The following is a 23131-nucleotide window of genomic DNA, read 5'->3' as shown; positions in this document are numbered from 1 at the left end:
GCGCTAAAATGATGATCTGGATGTAAAATTCTAGCTAAAGCCACTACGCACTATGTAGAATTTTTTTCACCATGCCCATGGCGGAAAATCCATTAATGTTAATTTGTTAAAAAAATGCACTCCCAATCTCCAATGCAATGTTGTAAAACTTGCTAAACGGTCCCTAGGCAACCAACCCCCTTGTAAGGAGTACTCAGGGAGTACTCGGCTTGTACTCGTACGTGATAAATATAACATAAACTAATTATTAGATATCTATTTATAATATTTATAAACGAAACCCTTAAAAGCTACCGGTTACTCCTTACGTTCTCTCAAACCACCCGATTGCATTATTGTAAATGGAGGTTTCTCACTCATTTGAAACGAATTCACGGGTATGGGTCTCACCAAACCCAGATATTCCTTAAACGTATGTTATAACATCTCATTAAATATAAACTTAATCTCACCAAATATATTTGATATGAAAATCTTATGAAATATGAATACACTAAAATTAATATATGTTTTTTTAGAAAAAGATATTATTTATAATTAAGACCAACTTTACAGTAAAAAAAATAAGCGTGTTAAGGGTTTCACCAAACCTATATAGCTTTTAAACCATGTTATAATATCCCATTTATTTGTGAAAATCCTTCATCATCAAATTCTAAGTATATTATTCACTTCCTTTCAATAAATAAAATTAAAATACAAAAAATATATATAAATATTATAAACGAATAATATAAAACAACCACGTAATACATGGGATAAAAGCTAGTTGTATATATGTTAAGACAAACATAATTCACATCAAAATAAACATAATTCATATGAAAAAAAACATAATTAAAAAAATTCATGTTTTGTTGTCATTATTTATTTTTGAATAATAAAAAAAAATTGGTGGCGAGTTAATCGTGGCCGAGTAATCACGAGTACTCCGAATTTTGACCAACTTGACCCCTTGGCGATTAATGGTGGCTGAGTTGGGAAAATGCGGTTGATGTCCGAGAACTTGGAATCGTCGATTCCAATGCCTTGGAATCCGACTTTACAACACTGCTCCCATGTATAGTTATGTGAGAGCATTCTCAACAACTCCTTTATAATTATGTTAGAGGAATCTCTAAAATATTATAAGGGTTTTGAGTGGAGTTGAGAGAAAATTTTTAAGAGATAGAATATATTTGGATGAACACTATTCATCTCTATTTATATTTTAATTTTTTGAAAGTGATAGTGAGTGGAGTATAGGGAAAAAATAATGATAAAGATGTAAAAAAAGTATTATTTAATTGTATATGAGAGATAAAAGTGTTTTGTAGTATAATTATAAAGATAAAGATAGAGAAGCTGTCGGAAATGCTCTAATTCGTTACACAAAAAGTTCATTTTTCCGTTGAAGCTTAATTATCTATCTATGGTAAAGTTTAAGTTTAGTGTCACAAAGCCATAATTGGGTCAAGTGACATCACCTCAATGGACCAACATTTTTATTAATTCATTTATTTGATTAAAAAAAATTATTCGTAATGAACGTTTTGTTTTTTATAATAAACATCTTTTGAACTAAATAAAAATCAAAGGGAAAAACATTTTAAACGCAGAAAGTTTAAATAAAATATTATTAAAAATCATTTGTGGCACTGAGCTGAAGTTTGTCTAAAAGTATAATTGATTAACAACTTATTTAAGTAACAAAAAAAACTATTATGTATATAAAAAAGAAATTAAGCAATAAGCGAATTGAGTTAAACAATTACACTTGATTTAAAAGGGATTTTAATGAATTTACGTTTGTCTTCATGATGATTACATGGCATTTTACCTAAACATTTACCTTGTGTTCCTGAGTTTATTAAACAAGAGAAAGGAAAGGAAAGTTTTTCATTCCTTTCTATTCTTTTCCATTTCTTCTCCTTTCTCTCTTTCATTTCTTTTCCTTTTGATTCTTTCCATTTTGGAAAGAAAGAGATTCCATTAGTTTTCTTCTTTGTTTCTCATACTTTCTTTTCCTTTCTTTCCTTTAATGAATCTTGGGAACACAAAATAATCTTCCTTTCCTTCCAAAAAACTTGGGAACACACCAATCCTTTTCTTTCCTTTCAATCCTTTTCCTTTCCTTCCTTTAATGAGACTCGGGAACAACCTAATATAGTCTTATGCTAGTTAGCAATTTACTTTTTAATATATTAATTGTTTGGTGTTAATCTAATCATTATTCAACAATAAAATGGTAACAAAATAAAAAATAATTAATATTAACTTTTTTTGAACGAGCAATGAATCCTTCAAATGTGCTATTGGCTAAATTTATTACATCGGGATACATTGGCCTTTCGATCCAGGAAAAACTCTCACTTAAGGTGAACGTCCGTGAACACTCGACATTTAACACGACAATGCAATGCGATATAACTCGTTACGTTCAAGAATCCAACTAGTGACCGTCATCTATAACGCATTGTGAGTAAATGAATTGATGACTTTCTAAGATATAGTCATATAACACAACGCTTCACTATAAAGAATGTATTGTCCCGACTGAATTGGACAGACAACTCCATCGCCTTCGTGTAGCAATCCTAGAAAAATAAAAGATGTACAAGTCGATAAACGAATATGAGTAAAGTGCAAAACATTCCATATCGAATTTGCATAGAGAAATAAAGTTTTAGCCACAAAATAAAAGTGGTCTTCTAGGTTGGAATATATGAACCACTCGTGTCGTATTATATACATAAACAAATAAAAAGTAATAGTAGTGAACTAGAATGCAAGTATGTCCATGAAATGATGCCCCACATGTAGTCACCCCAAAGTGCATAAGCATATAAAAATGTTTTAGACATGTATAGGGTCCAGCTAGGATGAAACCGCACATGGATATCATATCAGCAAACCATCGTTTAGTTGATTAAAAATTGTCTTTTCGCTGTTTTATAAATCCCCACAGCTGCTTTGTTCTTGGATTTTGGCTGTCCGTCATCTTCCCTATAATAAGATGCTGCTTCCACCTTCCATATCTTTCCATTCGTGCTTAATTAACCGACACTACTATGGCACTTGCGGCAGACAAGATATGTCTCAAGATTAATTAGGAATTTAATTATTTTACTAAGAAATCTGTCTCAAATTATGACAGGAAGATAAGGTTACTAGTGTGGTGGTTTTGGATTTCGCATGTGACTGGATGTCTTTCTGAATCACTGTTTTTAGATTAAAGTATTTCGTGTATCATGTAATGACTAATTGGATAAGACAAAACGTTTTTTCAAAGAAAGAGAAATTCTTCTCAGTGAAAATTCTAAGTATGTAATATTGCAATTATGAAATCATACCGAAATCGGTTTCTTATATAGAGATTGAATAGTTGTAAGTTATATAACCGTCATAACAACCATTGGTATTTATATAACTACCATTGGTGATTATAATCTCCATAAATACCAGTGGTGAAGCCTGAGACCCCGTTGTTCATTGAGCTTCACTTACTATTAAGTATAAGTTCTTATAATAGTTTTGATCTAGTGTACACTACGCACTTCATAACTTGTATAAATGCATATTATAACTTCTCATTTTGTCTTAAGTAAACCTATAATTACCCATAATGGTCTAATGACACTAAAATCATTAACAACCACTAATATCCATCCTTTACATATACAAAATATAAAAACTTTTATTGTGAAACGTATTCCCCCTTTATTTCCGAGTTAGGACATACCTACTAAGTGGAATTCGACGTGCAAAATGTTAGAAAGCGCACTAAAACAAAAATGAATTTGCAAATGTTTATGATCAACTTGTCATTAGTGTTCGGGCTATATTTATACCGAGGCTAGAGCAAAAACTGGAAGAAAAAAAATTCTAGACTTTTTACGAACTCAACAAAATATATATTGGGAGTATATGAATTACTAGATATTGTTAATGTGGTATGGCAATAAACAAGTTTTGAATTTGAAGGAAACCATGAAAATGAAAACAAAGTTTATAAAATATATTAACAAATAACTTATAGTACTTGTCTCGTCACATGAAACTCTTCCATAGATATTGTCGGGGTTGAAACTTCTAATTGCAAAAAAAAAAAAATAAGTTGTGCAAAAACATTTAAAAAAGAAACATTTTAACAAGTGCGATCATTATTAACAAAAAAAAATATGGGTCAACAACCAACATACCCGAATCGTTAGGTTCATCATTAACTATTTCAAGTAGGAACCTAACTTCAAAAATTTTAATGATTTGAGATATAGTGTGAGTGAATGGCAAAGAGGTAATACACCAGCTAGCAAGCTTGAAAGACATGGTGGAACTGATTTTTTATCCACTGTGTGTTGTTTATATTGTGTACCTGGAAGATGGATTAGATAATATATTAAAACCTTTGATCTTGATTTCAATCTTCAAATAATCAGTAGCCTGGATTAATCTCTGAATCGTGTGAAAACTTTCAGATAAACCTATTTCGCCGGTTACACGCGATTGATTTATCGGATAAGACAGAAATTTCTCTTGTTACTAGAATTGGATTTGTATGTTTCTTGAGAACCCATGAAGAGCAAAACATGGTAACCAACCGTCTGTTCTATATCCAATCTATCGATCAAGTTACATGTATGTAGTCTCCATATATCTAATTAAAATGGATGTCATGGGTTTAAACCAAAACCCATTTAATTAGTAGCCCACAAGATTATCTATTAAGGCCCACGTTATTATATTAATAACAAAACCCAAATAACATTTAGAATTAAATCGAGCACGCACTCCAGCGTCACCCAACTCGTTTAATCTCTAACGTTATTTACTCGATCGACAAGTTAATCCAATACCCTAAAATACACGTTGATAACACTAAAATTACCAACAATCCTCCCCCATTTTAGTGATATCCATGATCAACTTAACAGTTCTCACAGAAACTCAAACGCATGCTTAAATGAAATGTCGTGACAATTGAATTTCACATTAGTATATTACACATTCCAAATATTCGAATATCGGGGTGTCACTACGGATTGAACCCTTGCTATTCATAGTGAATACTTTAAGATAATATGCACATACGTTTATAAATCCAAATTCCACTTGACACAATATTTTACTAGCCTGTGTCCCAATCCTTCAAAGAATATATCAAAGCTCAAGTCCAAAGCTTCTTGAAGCGGCTAAACTTCATAATCTTATAGGTAGTTCACTAATCTTGTACCCGCACTGCAATTTTTCAATGAACTATTAAGAAGCTATACTTCAACCTCCTTTATCTCGCGGTCCGAACACATACCTTGGGATGATGCTACAAATGTGTTCCAATTTCTAGATGTTAAGCTTTCCGCATTGAATTCAGCATCTAACATCATATTAGATGGGAATTGGGTATCTTAACATGAGAAATTTTATATGGACTTTAAACTCATCCCTATGGCTGATTTATTCACGAGATCTCTTCCTAACTCTTTAGTTAGATCATCAGCCAAATCATAATCAGATATCACACCATGCATGATGAATCATGCTTTGTATAATATATATATATATATATATATATATATATATATATATATATATAACCGTCTAGACTTTCCATTATACATCTGACTATAACTCATAGTCAGCACTATCACACCTAATAGATTTTGGTGATATCAGTTAACCACAATGGAATTTGATAATACTAGTTTCTTAAACATTCAGCTCCCTTTTATAAGTGGTTACAAATGCTACAAACTCACATTCCATTGTCAATCGATGCAAATTCATTCCTTAATTACCTAAGAAATGAAACCTTCCCCAAGAGAGAATACAACCCATTTAGTTATACAACTTGCGCCAGAATAACCTTCTAGACCTAAAGGAAAAACTTAAACAAAACATAATTCATGGTTCTTTTAATACCTTAGTCGAGAAATAAAATCACCTTTATTAGACTAGACATAAGTTTGATATTATGATCTATAGGATTAATAACTGGAGGACAATCAAACTGATTGAATTCTTTCAATACTTTCTCAATGTAATGAGATTGAGTCATAGCTATACCATTGTCACTCCTTTTTATGATCATAACTAGAATAACATCAACCTCCCCCATATCATTCATATCAAACAAAAAAAATAACTTCTATGTCTTATCAATCACTCAAATCCGAGTAAGTTTAAGTATTTTCTTCAAGATTCCATTTTTTCTTTCAGCCACACCATCATATTTGTGGTGTATAAGAAACCGTGGTTTAGTGTATTATACAAGTATACTCATATACACTGAATCATAATACTCTCCACCTCTATCATTTTTAGATTCTTACTCAGACCACCTTGATGACACTCTATTTCTTGTTTAAAGATCTTTAATTAATCAAGAGCTTCATCATTTGAACACAACAAACAGACATGCCTTTCATTCTAAAGGAACTAACATAATCTAACTAGCATGTCACAAAATATAAACATAATTTACCATGATTTGAGACGATGATATCAAACAAACAAATACAATATCAAACGAGACATGTTTATAAAGTTTAAACATTCAAAAATATTCAAATCTAACAAAGGTTTCATTTCAAGATAAACAACTCAATGATCTGTTTAAAACCAAAATCATTTAAAACAATCCCTAGAACATGCAACACGTAATCCAACAATAAATGTTTTTCAAAAGTAAATACAAGTCGAACTTCCCCATTCCTTTGATAGGATAGGTTGCTAAATTTCTCATCCCAAGTACAGATCTATCTTCAAATGATTTGAATTCTTCAAACCAACTCAGATTCTTGCATATATAACTTGTATCACCTGAGAATTTCCACCATGCAAGCATGTCATCATGTACATAAAGGGATTCCGAAATAAACTATCCATAATTCTCAACCGAATTATTTTAGAAACCATTGGACTTTTTTCAAGTCCAATAGCAAACCCAAAGATGAGTTTCGTTTATTTCACACCCAAAGGGTTTTCCCAACTTGTATAGTTCTAGTAGTTGACTATTACCCGGTTCATGACCCATCAACCCTATGTGGGTACCATTTGGACAAATAGTTTAATAATATTTTTATTTCATTCAAACTATAAAATATTTTTTTTTCTTTGAATCACATACAGTTTCTTATAAAATTAACATGTTCCAAGTTAATTATTGAATCCAAGATCCGCCCCATTAAACTTGTTTTAATCTGGGTAATTCCACCTTAATCTTAATTATTTTGAATTATATATGTTACGTCTATAAATTTAACAGCAAGAATAAACTTTAAAAAAATCACAATCCTAAAATTCCTAATTAAGAATTCCGAAAAACTTATTACCCAACTTGTTCACAATTCTACATTTATCCAACTTGTCCATAATACTAAAGGACCTAGGAATCACAAGACTTTAATAAACATATTTCTACATGGGAAAACATAATCCAAGGTTACCCACCAATGAGAAACCCTTTCATGTCTCATATCTTATTTGTACTTTCTAGTAAAATAAGAACAATGAAGTCTAATTGTCCATCCATGATACATGTATCTTTCTAAAACTTAAGATAGTGTTGAATTATCCATAGTTTCATGAAGTACTAATATCCTTCCAACGTACTTTTCACGCTTACTAATCTTTTTATGACATGTAATTACAATTAAGCAAATAACTATTTAACTACATATCATGCATATTAAATTACCTCCCATCTTTTGGTATTATAACAAGGATCATGTAGCTAGCATGACACAAATAATTAACCATGGCTAGTCTCTGTATCATTACTTTACCAAAATAGCATATTTGTCCTTGGCCTTAGATTTACACATGCAATGTAATCTAAAAGTTTCATGATCTATTACTGAAGATAAACATGATCTATTAAATCATAAACTAGCCATGTTATATAATATATCAATCATATCAACATGCCCTTGTATTTATATCATGATCCACTACTGAAGATGAATGAAAATTGTGTATCTTTGAGCATGATTTGATAAGGCTTGATATTCAAAGTACTTCAAAGTAATAATATTTCTTGATTCAATTAGATTTTTACTTCTAAATTGATCACAACCCCTTCAACATTATTGCATTTTACTTACGACCACAAACATGATCGCTTGCTTCTCATCTTTTTTTCCCATATCAGAATTCATTTAGAACAATCGGTTCGTGATTTTCGAACCCTTTAGAATCAAATAAACACTTTGTTTCAATTTGGATTTGAACATAACCATTATTTCAAAATTAATTAAGAATCCATTCAATACAGAATCTATTTGGGATGACTATATTTACCAAATCAATTCTTTTATTCCAAATATAAAACATCCAAATAATAGATCTAACTCAGAATAGATAGGCCATCCATAATTATTGATTTCGTGATTTTAACTAAACAATTTTATCTACCGTACACTGAACTTGCGTACCAGTTTTGAAGAACCAGAAATCAAATAACTGGAACCCAGATCACGTTGGCAAAATTAGTATTGCTGAACCCAAACATCAGTGACCAAAACAATTAGTTAATCATAATTTATTATTATTATTATTTAATATTAGTTACCATCAAATATCTTAAAAACAAATTTCCATTGCATTCATATTTTTATAATAACATGGTATATGCAATGCAATCAATTGAAACCCTAGAAATCAATTTTCATTTGCATTCAATTTTCGATGCACTGTCATCATTTATATATTCATCAAAACATTCCAACTTGTGTTGTAGGGTTCCAAATAATGGTTCTATTACCCAAAAAACTTCATAAAATAAATAAAATTTCAGTTCGTAAAACTGAAACTTGAAAACAAGATCACCAATTTCAATCACATCACTAGACTATTAATTTTACTAATTATATGCAATTAGGGTTTCTGGTAAAAAATTGCAGTTGACAAAGTTTCAATAGACATATATATAACCGTCCAATTGAAACTTAATAACCAAATTAACCAAAATAGGTTTATCTTTGTTGTTTATATTGTGTACCTGGATGATGGATTAGATAATATATTAAAACCTTTGATCTTGATTTCAATCTTCAAATAATCAGTAGCCTGGATTAATCTCTGAATCGTGTGAAAACTTTCAGATAAACCTTATTTCGCCGGTTACACGCGATTGATTTATCGGATAAGACAGAGATTTCTCTTGTTACTAGAATTGGATTTGTATGTTTCTTGAGAACCCATGAAGAGCAAAAAATGGTAACCAACCGTCTGTTCTATATCCAATCTATCGATCAAGTTACATGTATGTAGTCTCCATATATCTAATTAAAATGGATGTCATGGGTTTAAACCAAAACCCATTTAATTAGTAGCCCACAAGATTATCTATTAAGGCCCACATTATTATATTAATAACAAAACCCAAATAACATTTAGAATTAAATCGAGCACGCACTCCCGCGTCACCCAACTCGTTTAATCTCTAACGTTATTTACTCGATCGACAAGTTAATCCAATACCCTAAAATACACGTTGATAACACTAAAATTACCAACACTGTGTGCCACGTAGATTTGGTGGAACTAGATATTTTGGCTTGGTGGAAACAAGGGAAACCCCATTATCCCATTTTGCGCTATGACACTTGATTTACGAACCGTAAAAATCCACATTTTCTTTTAATGGAAGGGTTTTATCTGTCCACATGACTAGGCTCACTCCGTAGTCGATAAAAATGTGTTATGCGCTAATGTGTGTTTACTTAAAAGACCACTCTAACACGATAACATATTAAAAGTCACGAAAGTGAACTCATTATGAAAGAAGACTTGCATGAAGAAGAAATATAAATAAAAGTGTCTTCATTATTCCAAGGAACTCGCCTACAATCAAAGGGCATGCAAAACAATAAGCGAAGACAATGGCGACAAGGGGTGTTCACCGGATCGGATAACGGATTATTCGGGTTGTTCGGATTTGAAAATTTTTTGACCCTATCCGAAATCCGATCTGATCCTAATTATGAATATTCCTATCCGATCCGAATCAATTCAATTCGGATCGGATTCGGATATATCCAAATAATCCGAAATTATCCGAATAATCCGAAATAAACATAAAAAAAATTTCTATTTTTATGTTCCTAACATTTAATAATTTAGAATCACAATAAACATATAAACCGGAAAATACGAATTACTCTTAACATAAATTTTAAGTTTAAACTTCAAATAATAGTCTAATAAATATACCAAACCGGAAAATAGCACTAAAAACATGTTTTTTATTCGGATTAAGCGGATATCCGAATAATCCGAACAATCCAAATTTTTTAAATTTCCATATACGAATCCGATCCGAATCCGAATTAGTTATTCGGATATTCGGATTGATCAGATCCGAATATCCGAATAAGAATTCGGATCGGTTTATTTGGGTTTCGATTTCGGTTCGAATTTCGATTTTTTTCGGATTTCGGATTTCCTGAACACCCCTAATGGCAACCGTGATGATTTTTGTTGTATGGAGATTATGATCTGTTAATGCAAATATCTCAAAAATAAATAGAAACAGCTTTTATTGAGTTTTCTTTTTCCATCCCTCACTTGTCAGCTGTTTGTCAAGTAATCCTTTGGGGCCTAGCCTTGCACAATGCGTAGACTGATTTTATTTGGGCTTCAGATCTATGCTGGACCCATTGGTTGATGCTATGGAGTATGGACTATGGAGACACCTAAAAGAAGCACTCACTAATTATAGGCCTTCCCAAGTTCCTATCATTAAATCGAAATTTAACTTGTTCTATAAAAAAGAAAACACTTGTTTTTTAAAACCTTTCTTTTCATAACAATTTTTGGTTCTTTATAAAAAGTTCGATAATTATATAAAAAATTAATGCTTTGTATAAACTAGTTAAAACTTATTAATAAAAAACACTGTAAAAATATATAATATAAGAATTTTATAATCAAAACAATACATATGTTTATTATTTTACCCGTTTGCTACATTTAAAATGATTAAAAATTAAAATAAATGTGATGTGTTGCATATATATGGCCTATATGATTTAACCAATAAAAATCTATTTCACATAAACTTGAAATAAGATAAGATGAAAAATCCAACACAGCTCACCCAAAACGTCTGACTCTTTATCCCACAAATATGTCGTAGGCCGTGAGTTGGACACGATCTAGAGAAACAAGACTGCAGGTTTAAGGTTTTACTTGTCACCTTTCACTAAGATGTGTTGTGACTTGTGAGAATATGAAATGTGGTGGGGTGGTAATAAAAAATTGAAAACATAAATAGTGAGATAGAGCTGAGTAATTGCTTTTTATATTCATAAGTAACTAAAAAAATGTAAAGAATCATCATTCGTGCCCACCCCCGCGACACCCTCCACGCATTTGCCCTCCGTGCCGCATACATCGCGGCGTCACACCCAATATGCCCACGTGGTGGGGCTTAACGCCCAAACCACGATTACACAACAACACATAGCCTTAACAATATTTAGTGGATAAATCTTCTTTCGATCATATGCAAGCTAATGATCATAAAAGCCCATATGTGTTCCATCATTATCACGCTTTCAATTTAGACGATCTAGAATACTCAAATAACTGGATTGACGTGATAAGAAGGCTAGTGATATATGAAGTCTCTTACTAATTGAAATCATGTGATCAAGGATAAACAAATTCGGTCGCATGGGGGGTCATGTCATGAAAATTCACATATGATAGTATATTTTGGTATTTGGGTTATTTTTCTTTCTCAAGTCCGCGGTTTACACATGACATTCTTTCTCGAGATGACAGGTCATTCTACAAGCCTCTCACAATACTCATGTAGTCATGTTGGCAATTTGGCATAAATGCCTCCCATCAGTTCGTCAATGTTTGACCCTATTTTCTAGTACAATCTCGTCGACTTCCGAGATTACCTACAAATCTACGATGTATTCCAAGTCTATCTCTTTATGCATGATCCTAGTTAACCTCACTTAAACTCCTATGTTATTTGTGTATACCGATTGAAACTTGGTTGGCAATTGTGACTTACATATGTTGAATGTCTACATCGATCGGGGGGGGGGGGGGTATATATGTTGGTGTCTGGTACAGAAGTAATGAAGTTGAATATAGGGGCACCTTATGTAGTTGGATTTTATTGGCTTCGTAACCTTCTTATTGTCATATACTTTATCCAAAGTCAATGGTTTTATATGCTAACAATGTGGTTGTCTTTACTTGACTAGTAACCTAATACAACACTAGCATCATACATTTGGAATTGATTTAGGTGACGTTAGAGGAAGAATTTCTTTTGAACGTGTGCTATCGCCTACCAGTATCATCAACTTATGAAATTTACTACATATTTAGGGGGTGTTTGGGATTGCTTATTTTATGCAACTTACTTTTGAAAAAGTTAAATGTTGTTTGGTATTGTGTGTTATTATGATATGACAAGTTAATAAGTTACAAAGTTGTAACTTATTAACTTATAGAAAAAGTTATAAAAAGGTAAAATAAGGAATCCAAAACATCACCCCCCCCCCCCCCCCAAATCTTAATCTGTAATACATATTTATATTTCAAATTCTCTATATATGAATGAACTTTTAAGAAAATACAATAAGCGTGCAGCCGATTAAGTTTGATTATAACATAGCTAGGGTACTCGATTTATCTATTTGAATATCGTAGTTTCGAGATCAACTAATGAACTTTTGATGCACTTACTTCTTACGAGCAGCGAATATCAAAACATTCGCATGTGAACTGTGAAGGTTTTTTATTGTATTTTATTTTATTTTTTAATCATTAATCCATGGCAATGTCAGTTTTTGTTAATTACATTTTATTTAGCACTTTGATTAATTTTCTTACAAAGGGGTACATATCCTTATTAGTATTTTTATTTTTTCGGGATAACATAAACAACAATATATTTGATTTGTTAGGTTACTGGGATACAAATTGCTAACTGTTTTTATTTATCATTATATAATGGCGTTGACAAAATATAGGAAACTAATGGTTGTGCACCAATTTGTTATTTTAATAAAACATATGTGCCAATCATTAAATGAAAAAATCACAATTATAATTACTACTGGGTGGGTTACACCAACGCTCCATAGCGGAGTGCGGGCCTTTGGTCGTGCCATGAATAGGGTAACGGGTTAACTCTGGTCAAATCACTCGAATATCAAAACATAAGTGTAAGTATCAAAACAAAAATATATCATTATAGTTATCACTCTGTCGTAGAATCCCGAGACATCAAGGAAACGAAAGGATGAAAAGAAATAACATCAACATAACATAAGTGTATGTATCGTGTAGGGAGCTCCGCTTGGGTCCGAGTTTCAAAACGCAGAACGATAAAAATTGCAAGGAAACAACTATTACTTTGAAGCAAAAAAAAAAAAAAACACTTTTAAAATATCACCCTAAACCAGCCCTAGTTATATATCTAACTAGGAAATTAAACCAAGTAGAGAAATTAAAAATCAAACCAAGAAATATATATAAAAATGAAATATTCACTAATTAACTAACACCGACGTAGGGTTTTTTTAGAGTTTTCACGTTTGGTACGTTCATTCTTGTTCTTAGAATTTAGCCAAACATCATTGTAGGGGTATGGTACTAAAACCCGGTTTTACGACCCTAAATCTATTATGTTTGGCTTATTTTATTACATGGACTAATACAATGTTATTGGGCTGAGGGGGTTTTGTGGAGGTAACCCTAACTGGGCTAGGCCCATTAGGGTACCATGATAGTGGCCATGAGGCTCTTTATATAAGGAGGTCTCCACCTCCTTATTAAGGGGGATGCTCAATAAGAGCCACCACCACTTTTTTGTGTCTGTAAACAAGAGATCTTTTAGATTTCTTAGCAGTCGCCTCCACACCCCCGAAAAACCATTGCAGGTCTCAAGCCACCGGAGGAGAAGATCAAGACGAGGTTCGTTCATCTCGAAAATCCGTGGAAACATCGTCATGGATCAGGTCAGATTCATTTCATGCTTCGACAATCATATTTATATTCAAATTCCTTTTAACTTTTAAAAGTCTCAGATCTCATTCATTTTATTTCTCTCTTTATACTACTAAACAATATTTATCACGACCACTAACAAAAATTTGAGAAATGAATAGTGAATCCCTAATTAAAGAGAATGAGAGGTTATAGAGATAAGGATGTTATGTGGAGAAGGCGGCAAAGCTCTTAACAATCACCGACAAATGAATCTCTCAATAACCATCGAGTGTGCCTGTCAATAGATCTCCACAAACGTTTAAGTAAAATTGAAATAAGCAAAAACTCGTCGGTGGTTGAGATTTTGTCAAGATCCGCATTGTATTGATTACCAACGATGGATATACAGAGAGATCCATTCATGATGCATGCCTGCACCACCGGGAGATCTCGACAAAATCTTAACCAAAATATAATATTCATGTAAAAATTTATTTAAAGTATATTTATACATACGAAATATAAATATTGTGAAGTATATATATTATGAACAGGATTTAAATAAAATGCGATAGCTTTATAAGAATATAATACATAATTGCATGTAGGGGTGAGCAATTTAACCGTCATAACCGTTAACCGAACCATAACCGTCGTAACCAAACCGATAACCGTCATAACCGGTGGGTCGGTTTTAATGAAGTATTGAAAACAGCCAAATGCGAGTCGGTTTTGGTTATAGATACTTCCAAACCCGCCATAACCGAACCGACCCATTTATTTAATAAACAATATGTTTGGGATTTATTTTCAACGAACATATTGTCGGATTATACCATTTTGATGTGTTCGGTTCAACTTTTGTTATCAAATTAACTTAAATTTCATTGTTAGATTATATAATGTCATTTTTTCAACATTTGATATTAATGTTATGGATTATATATTTTGTTGAATTATGTCAAGTCATTTTTTCTAATATTTGGTATCAAACTTTTAGGCTCAATTAAATTGTTTTGGTTACGGTTAACCAACCCATAACCGACCCGCTTTAACCTTCAAAACCGATTAACCGAAACCGCCATAACGGATCAGTTATGGTTATGGTTATCCATTAACCGACATATCGGTTATGGTTATGAGTTTGGCTCAAAACCGCTTCAAACCGACCCATGCATACCCCTAATTGCATGTATCATTCTACTCTGTTAAATCAAAGTGGTTTTTTTAAGAAAAAAACAATGCATTTAATATCACCCTTTACAATCTCGGATCTAAACCAAGAAAGCTTTTGTAAATGTATTTTCGTTTTTTGGATTCATTCTCGTGATTTAGTGTACATATTGTAATTATGTTAGTGTTTTTGTTCTCCATAATGTTTTAAATTTCCATGCTATTTTATATGCAAATAGTGTTTATAGTGTGGTTTGGTTCTTGATGTTGTTCATAAATGTGTTTTAATTCTTTTTATGTTAAGATGAATAACAGAGGATTCGAGTTAGAAAAGTTACGTATCATGTTTTAGTTCGTGACACAAATGCAAATCCACTTGTTCACTGCGTATATGGATGTGTTTTAATTCGGAAGTGTGTTTTAGTCTGTCACTTTCAAACATTTTGTATAAATATTGTAAACATGAAAAATACGTTTTATATATATCTCGGTGTTTAACATTAAATCATTGAAGTTGAATATAATAATTATAATTCATATGAATAACGATTTACTATATGAACATTCTATCATTTATTTATATGACTTTTTTGTGTAGTAAAAAAATTAGCAACAAGAAGATCAATATTTAGCTTTTAATATTTTCTTTCATAACTCAAGACAAAAATGCTCCAGAAACATATATTTTATGACTTGGATTTATACTTTTTTATACATTCAAATATATTAAATTTAATATGTCTTATATGACAAATTACTTAATTAAAAGAATTCAAATTTTTAAACAAAAAAAAATCTGTTTCAATCCCTTTCCACTATTTTCGCTTTCCAAAAATCTTTTAGAATATGAAAACCTAGAATATCGTTTTCATCAGTTATTCATTCAAATCATTTCAATATTATATTACTTATAATTTTATTTTTAGACAAATATAATGATTTGAGGTTATGTTAGTGTTACCTGTTGGGTAGTACATAATTAAAGTGTCTATTATAGTTTATATTCAAAATAATAAAACTATAAACAATTTTTTTTTAAAAGAAGAATTTACTGTTATTTTAACATGACTTTAATGTTAGTATGTCTTTGTCATTTTTCATTCATATGAAATGAAACAAATTATTTTATTATATTTAAATTTGAGTTTTATATGTTTCTTGATTTTACAATTGTTAATTTTAATATATAAAACTAATTAAAATTTGTCATATGCAGAATATTAATAACAACAAATAATTTATCAGATTAATCAATTTCAGTGTCTAAGGATGATTATATATCCAAGTTCAGGTAATCTGTTTTTTTTGGATAATCATTTTTTTTTTATAAACATGAGCAAATGATCTCAAATGACATCATATATATTAACTAATCAAAATGTGTGCTATTTTATGTGCATGAATATTTTTTTTGGTTTCATGGATATATAATATAATTTATCTAGGGTCGCGGTATGTACTTGAATAACCTTATTTGTCACATAGACAACTATACATGATTATATATCAAGAGTTATAAGTAGACATATATGTTATCTTATAAAGAGTTACAAGCAAACATGGACTAAAGATTTTGATTTTTGATAAACAATGTATACCAACCAATATAATCACAAATGTAGTATAACATATTTGTGTAATCTTAGTTATGTAATTTCTATATTTTTCATATAAATTGTAATTGTATTAACAATATATGATCATTTTGTTAACTGTAATTCACTTAATGGTTAAAATTTAAAATTTTCAATTTTTATCAATTACCCGTGTAATACACGGGCCTCAATCTAGTTCAAAATATAAAACATACCATCCTTTTATTGACTAGATACAATTCTCCTTAACACCTAAGATCTAATGATCACCCCCGCATTTTTTTATACAATTTTTAGAAAATACTCTCTTATCATAATTCCCCACCCCATATATCACCATCATGAATTTTTAAGAGGGAAAGGGGTATCCATGGGTATTACTCATCTATTGATCAATCATGTACAACTACCTCATTTTTACCCTTAATTACCCACAAACCACAAAATTACGGGCAATATCTACCCACAAGTACCCTAGAACTTTTTTAATTCATTTTAATCCTTCAATGATCAACAATGAAACAAATTTATGTGGCAAACATTTGCCATTGATTGAAGCCATGCGCCTTACCCGCATATAACAGAATACTGATGTTGCCACGTGATTTAAAAGTCATACACCCTATCCATATGGTTGTTCCGTCATCTCTAATAGTTATGAAGACAAAACTAACATGAATATAAATAAAGCTTTGTAAATTAAAAGTATAACTGAACAACTAAAGTTTTTGGTTATTGATAAAATATATGTTCACATATGATTCAATGTATATACTAATGGTATTATATAGAGTACTCTATTATATATTATAATGGTAATAATAGGCATGTATTATAACAAAAGTAAACATTTAACCATATAAGATGATGTCATTGGTAAGACATGGACATTATATAATGTATTTTCCGCTCTTTTTAATTTGCTTCCCTTGAATGAGGGAGTGATATAAAGACCAAAAGGAGACAATCTAAGGTCAAATACCATAACAGCACCTTAATTAATTATTAGGGATGTGTATGTTTTGTCACAATCGAACAAACCTACTATAATAAAGAAATTCGGTTGATGTGGTCATAAACTTACTAACATAGTTAGGGATGTGTATGTTTTGTCACAAGCGGTCCTTAGATGCACGATTTATTAACTGGATCTTCATCTATATTTGTAGTATTCTTGACACTTAGACAGTAGCCATACTCAAGACATATTAAACAATACAACATCACCTTGGTCCAATCACAACCATATCAGCTTCTAATTATTTACAAAAAGAAAAAAAAAATTATATATTCTTAAACTAATAAGGGGCAAGTAACACAACTCCAATGTTTATACGGTTTAAAGCATGTGTGTCGGGAGAAGAAGAAAAAAAAAAGAAGGCAAAACAAAACAGGTGGTGTCTGGTATGGTGTCAGAATTAAGTAACAAATCAAATTATATTAGGAGAAGATTAACAGAAAAAACTATTTAATCGCTCATATTTTATTCCATAATTACATTTTTACTTAATTGCCGTCCCCCTTCACATATGATATAACATCTCACCACGCTTCACAATTTCAATTTCAAAATTCCATCACCAAAATTAATATTATTAATAAATATTGATACAATACAACTATACAATGCTCGGGTGGATACACATTACACTGGTGGCAGCATCCGCCGGAATAATCCTCTTCCTCCTCTTTTTCCTCTTCAAGTACATTTTCAGTCACCCTAAACCACCGCCGCCACCCGCAGAAAACACAACTGTTTCCCGACATGAAACAACATCCAAAAAATTAACATTGTTCAAATGGTCGGATAACCCCACACTCATAACAGACGCAATAGAAAACGGGTGGTCAAGATTTGCTTTTACTGATTATATCTCATCATCGTCCGTTGGATCAAGCCGGTTTCTACTCGGCTCATGCGCTGGCGGCGCTGGTGGCGTTGACGGCTCCGGAGAGTACGAGGATGACGTGGAAATAAGTTGGGAAGTTTGTCCGGGATCTGCGGATTTCATGCAAAAGATTCGGTTTAATTCCGGGTTGAAGAAAATCATCAAAACTACGACGTCTGCAATGTCAGCGGCTTCGGTTATAAGATCGGCTTTGCCGTTACCCGGGCCAGAGGTGGGGAATACGTCGCCGTTTCCGCAAGAAGCATATTTTGAAATTACGATTTTATCATGTTATGAGAGTGAAGATGGAAAGGGTGTTAATGGAAAAGGAGGGGTGAATATTGGAGAGGATGAGAATATTATGTTGATACAAGAGAATGGTGTAAATGGGAGGGGTGGGAATGTAAATATGGAAGAGCTGAGGGGTCGAGGTTGTGTGAAGGAGATAGGTGGAGGGGGGAATGAGGTTAGTGTTATGTTGTCGGTAGGGTTTACCGTCGGAGGTCCCCTTCCGGTGAAGCTTCCGGGGAGTTATCCCCGGTCTATTGGCTTCTATTCTGATGGCTCTATTTACTTGGATGGTATGCTCTATTTCGTTCTCCTTAGTACTTAAAAACAATCATAATCGACATAAAGTCATAAACACTTGCACACTAATTATTCTAGCATGATGTATATATAAGATCATTTGGGGCACGGGTTCGAGTTAGTACGGGATTATCTTAAGAAAAAAAATGTTCTTAGTACTTAAAAACAATCATAATCGACATAAAGTCATTGCACACTAATTATTCTAGCATGATGTATATATAAGATCATTTGGGGCACGGGTTCGAGTTAGTACGGGATTATCTTAAGAAAAACATGTTATTTTGATTCAGGTTAGAATGGTGTAGGGTAATTGAACAGTTAATACTGGTTTTATTGGATATGTATTATAATTAGCATGTATAATTCTTAACAAGTTAAATCCAACTGAATAAAAATTGAATAGTTAATACTGGTTTTATTGGATATGTATTATAATTAGCATGTATAATTCTTAACAAGTTAAATCCAACTGAATAAAAACAAATGTAAAGATTAGCAAAATCGTTGTTTTCACTTTTGCATATAATATTCTTTACTTTTCATTACTCTTATTTAAAAAATAACCTTAGAGTAGAAGAAAATGAATCTTCTTATACATTATCCTTATTCTAAGATGTATTAAGCAATGTAAAAAGAATATTTACATAAGACAAAATAATATTATTGTTTCATTATTATTTAGATGGAACTTGGAAGTGTATATAATATTAATATAACATCAAGAAACATAAGTGATAAAACAGCCTGGTAGGTCCACCTAACAACCAACAAATTCTTATTTAGCTCAAATAATTTCACACTTGGAAAAGTGTATAATAATTTATTTCATGCCTACTTTTCATGTTTCATTTTTAAAATAACAGCTTCTATGTTACGGAGTATATAACAAGGTATAATATGTCTTTATTAAGGTCTTTTCGGTCCTAACTTTCTTATATGCATTTAGATATTGAGTCATTTGTAATTAGATTTAGATATTATATATGTAATTTTATGTAATTTTGTTGTTAGTCTGAATACTTAATATAAATTTAACTTTCATTTAAGCTAATAATGCTTTTAGTATCTTTTTGAACTGATATTCCTTTTAAGATATTTGGTTTAGTAATTTACTTGATTTTGTAGGAAATAAACTCATAATTGAATCGAATATCGAAAGATGGGAAAGATCAGATAAGGTGATCGGTTGTGGATACAATCCAAATCTGAAGAAAGTTTTTTTTGCCGTAGATTCCAAACTTGTACATGAAATCAACTGTAAAGGAGACGAATTTGGAACCCCACTCTATCCGGTGTTAGCAACAAACAGTGATGTTGTGGTGCTTGTAAATTTCGGGCAAAGTGTCTTTAAATACGGGCCAGCAAATTTTCAAAGAACTCAAAATCCATGCTTCATTGGACCAATGGCAACTTCCTCATCATCGGGGTATGAAGATAGCAAAGAGCTTTTTTCCATGGGAAATATAGATTCACAATGGTTAAACCAAACAGCAAGAAGTGGATCATATCATGCCAATGTTAATAAAGGAAAGATGAAGGAATGTGATGAGGCTTCTGAAGGAGATTTGTTTGAGATCATGATAGAGAGTAACAGTTACCGAAAATCACCGAGCATACTGTCTAAGCCATAAATATTACTTATATGAAAGTCGATTCGTTGTTGGTCCAAATGTCCAATATATAATCAAAAGACTTTAACCTTACAAAATGAAGTATTGTTTGTTTGAGATGAGGTTTGAGTTTATTCATTTTGATTCAGATATTCAAACTAAGGTAGTTTTTTCTTGTTTTTGAGGTGTTTATTGTAAAATGTTGTGGACAAATTATTTGTCAGAGATTATACCAAAGAGAGTCATATTGACATTTTAAATCAAAATTTTTCAAGGTAGTAACATTGATTTCTCTTCTTCACCAATTCTCTTTGAAAACACATGAATTTTTTGTTATAACATCCTCTTATTAGAAATATGAAGCCATCATGGCATCATCAGGTATGCCCTAACACTTTTGTAATCTCAAGAGATGAAGTTAGAGCAACAACAAAATCGTCATGAGCTCCACTTAAACAGGGAAGTATGTCAACCGGGATGGGTTTTGATGAGAACCTTGTGTAATTAAAGGTGCAACCAGTTCCCTAAATTCTACTCGTATAATAGTATCAACTAGTACACATTCATTGTGTTCAATTAATAGAACCTAAAAGCATTTGAATACTCAAAGATAACCAATAAAGGTACATTAAATATCTTTTTATAACCATCCAGGATTGAATGTCCTTTTTAATGGAAGTTTTTAGTTTCAGGCTCATCAAGCCTTGCCACTTCCCTACAAGCCAAACATCCAGATAATTCAAGGTTGTTATGTGTTAACGTAATTCTTCAAAAAAAAACCATTTGATATATTTGAATATTTAAAAGTTCCATTTTGTGGTTTATGTAACTTAATTAGGAGGTATGAATTTAAACCTAACTCTGAATGTCTCAAAAAGAAAGAATAAGAACGCTCAAAAATGTCACTGACTCAAGAACTTAACCTATATATTTATATGTAGTACGTGCAAAAATAAATAAAAGTTGAGATGGCCGAGTTGGTCTAAGGCGCCAGATTAAGGTTCTGGTCCGAAAGGGCGTGGGTTCAAATCCCACTCTCAACAAACTGTTTTTTGTAGTTTTTTAAAAGCTGATTTAATTTCTTAAACTATGTTTATACAAAATGCATTTTTTTAATTTCGTCTTTTAATATGAGAACCAAAGGCAAGTGATTTTTTTTCTCTTATTTTGGTTATATTTTGGCAAGCGTGCTGATAAAGACCAACATATTCGATTGGCTTTCACCCCATCTTCATCTCCAACATGCAATATACCGAAGATTAAGGAAAAAGAAGTGCATTTAACAAAAAAAGACAATTTTATGTAATGATCAACTGAAAGTGAAAGTGTATCACGAAGGGAGGAGGCTTTTACCACTCACACTCGCTTAGTTTTACTCACTTAACATATGTAACTGTAAGTGATAATAATCATGTATTTATATTACTTTTTTATCCATCTGATGCAGTTTCGACTAGCAATCAAATGGCTTAAGAACACAATGATTTTATTTAAATGATTCGAACCGAATAATTCGGTTAACAAGCTTAAAACTTACAAATTCTTTATTAAAAAACAATCGACTAACTAAAACAAAAGACCTAACAATCATATTTATAAATAAAAATAAGCATTTGGGTCGGGCTGGGCCGGCTTAATGGATCGGATGCCTCCTGCATCATACTCCCCATCTTGAAAAAAACTCGTTCTCGAGTTTTGTCTATAACTCAAATCCACCTGGATCAAATGGAAAATCAATCCGCTTGTTGTTTAATGTTTATTGCCATTGCGGCCTGCCAAAACAGTTTACTTTCATGGCTTGTCTCGCCAGACTCTAGACATGACTATCTTATTGACTTGGTCACATACTTTAGCTCCAATTTTGAATACAAGTGGAAAGCCAATACCACGATTCTATCAGTAATTGGAACCGTGTTAAACGTCTTTTTTTGTTGGGCTGTAATATGGCTTCTAGTAGGCTTAAAGGACAACCCATGATCATTAATAATAGGCCCACTCATAGGAATTAATGGTAGGCATTGTTGGACACCACCGCGTATACTTGATTTATATTTTCATGCATATTTTCTTGTTGACAACCCCAATAATTTTCATATTTTGATTTTGCAAAACCATGTCATGGGATTTTAATTCCAATTCTTTTGAATTTCCACGAATTCTGTGAAACGAACACACCCTTAAATTATCCTTAATTATGAGCAAAGATATTGGGATTTTAAAATTTAAACCAAAATTACCAGTTGACTCCTCCATGAATGTCGTTGGCGTATTGATTGGAACTTCAAAAACCAGGTCAACAACCTCTAACCAATTCATTGCCACCGGTATCCAC

At 31.8% G+C, this 23131-nt stretch overlaps 1 protein-coding gene and 1 non-coding gene across 2 annotated transcripts; both read left to right on the top strand.

Moving 5' to 3' along the window:
- Nucleotides 1-18335: 18335 nt before the first annotated feature.
- Nucleotides 18336-20820, top strand: LOC143582525 (uncharacterized). Its single transcript, XM_077065064.1, has 2 exons — nt 18336-19179; nt 20315-20820. Exons 1-2 carry the CDS (start codon nt 18336-18338, stop codon nt 20818-20820), a joined length of 1350 nt encoding a protein of 449 aa, XP_076921179.1.
- Nucleotides 20821-21761: 941 nt separating this feature from the next.
- Nucleotides 21762-21842, top strand: TRNAL-AAG (transfer RNA leucine (anticodon AAG)). Its single transcript has one exon. It is a non-coding gene; the product is annotated as a tRNA-Leu (tRNA).
- Nucleotides 21843-23131: the final 1289 nt, after the last annotated feature.

The sequence above is a fragment of the Bidens hawaiensis genome, unplaced genomic scaffold (assembly GCF_021521415.1).
Source record: "Bidens hawaiensis isolate Kalapana, Puna unplaced genomic scaffold, B.hawaiensis_p1.1 tig00031774_1, whole genome shotgun sequence".
NCBI lineage: Eukaryota > Viridiplantae > Streptophyta > Magnoliopsida > Asterales > Asteraceae > Bidens > Bidens hawaiensis.
This window is presented reverse-complemented; position numbering and strand designations above follow the sequence as displayed.

Excerpts from the sequence above, each read along its gene's own strand:
- LOC143582525 (XM_077065064.1), top strand. The coding sequence starts at position 18,336 with ATGCTCGGGTGGATACACATTACACTGGTGGCAGCATCCGCCGGAATA. Across the intron at positions 19,180-20,314 it reads TGGCTCTATTTACTTGGATG|GAAATAAACTCATAATTGAA; the intron begins GTATGCTCTATT and ends TTGATTTTGTAG.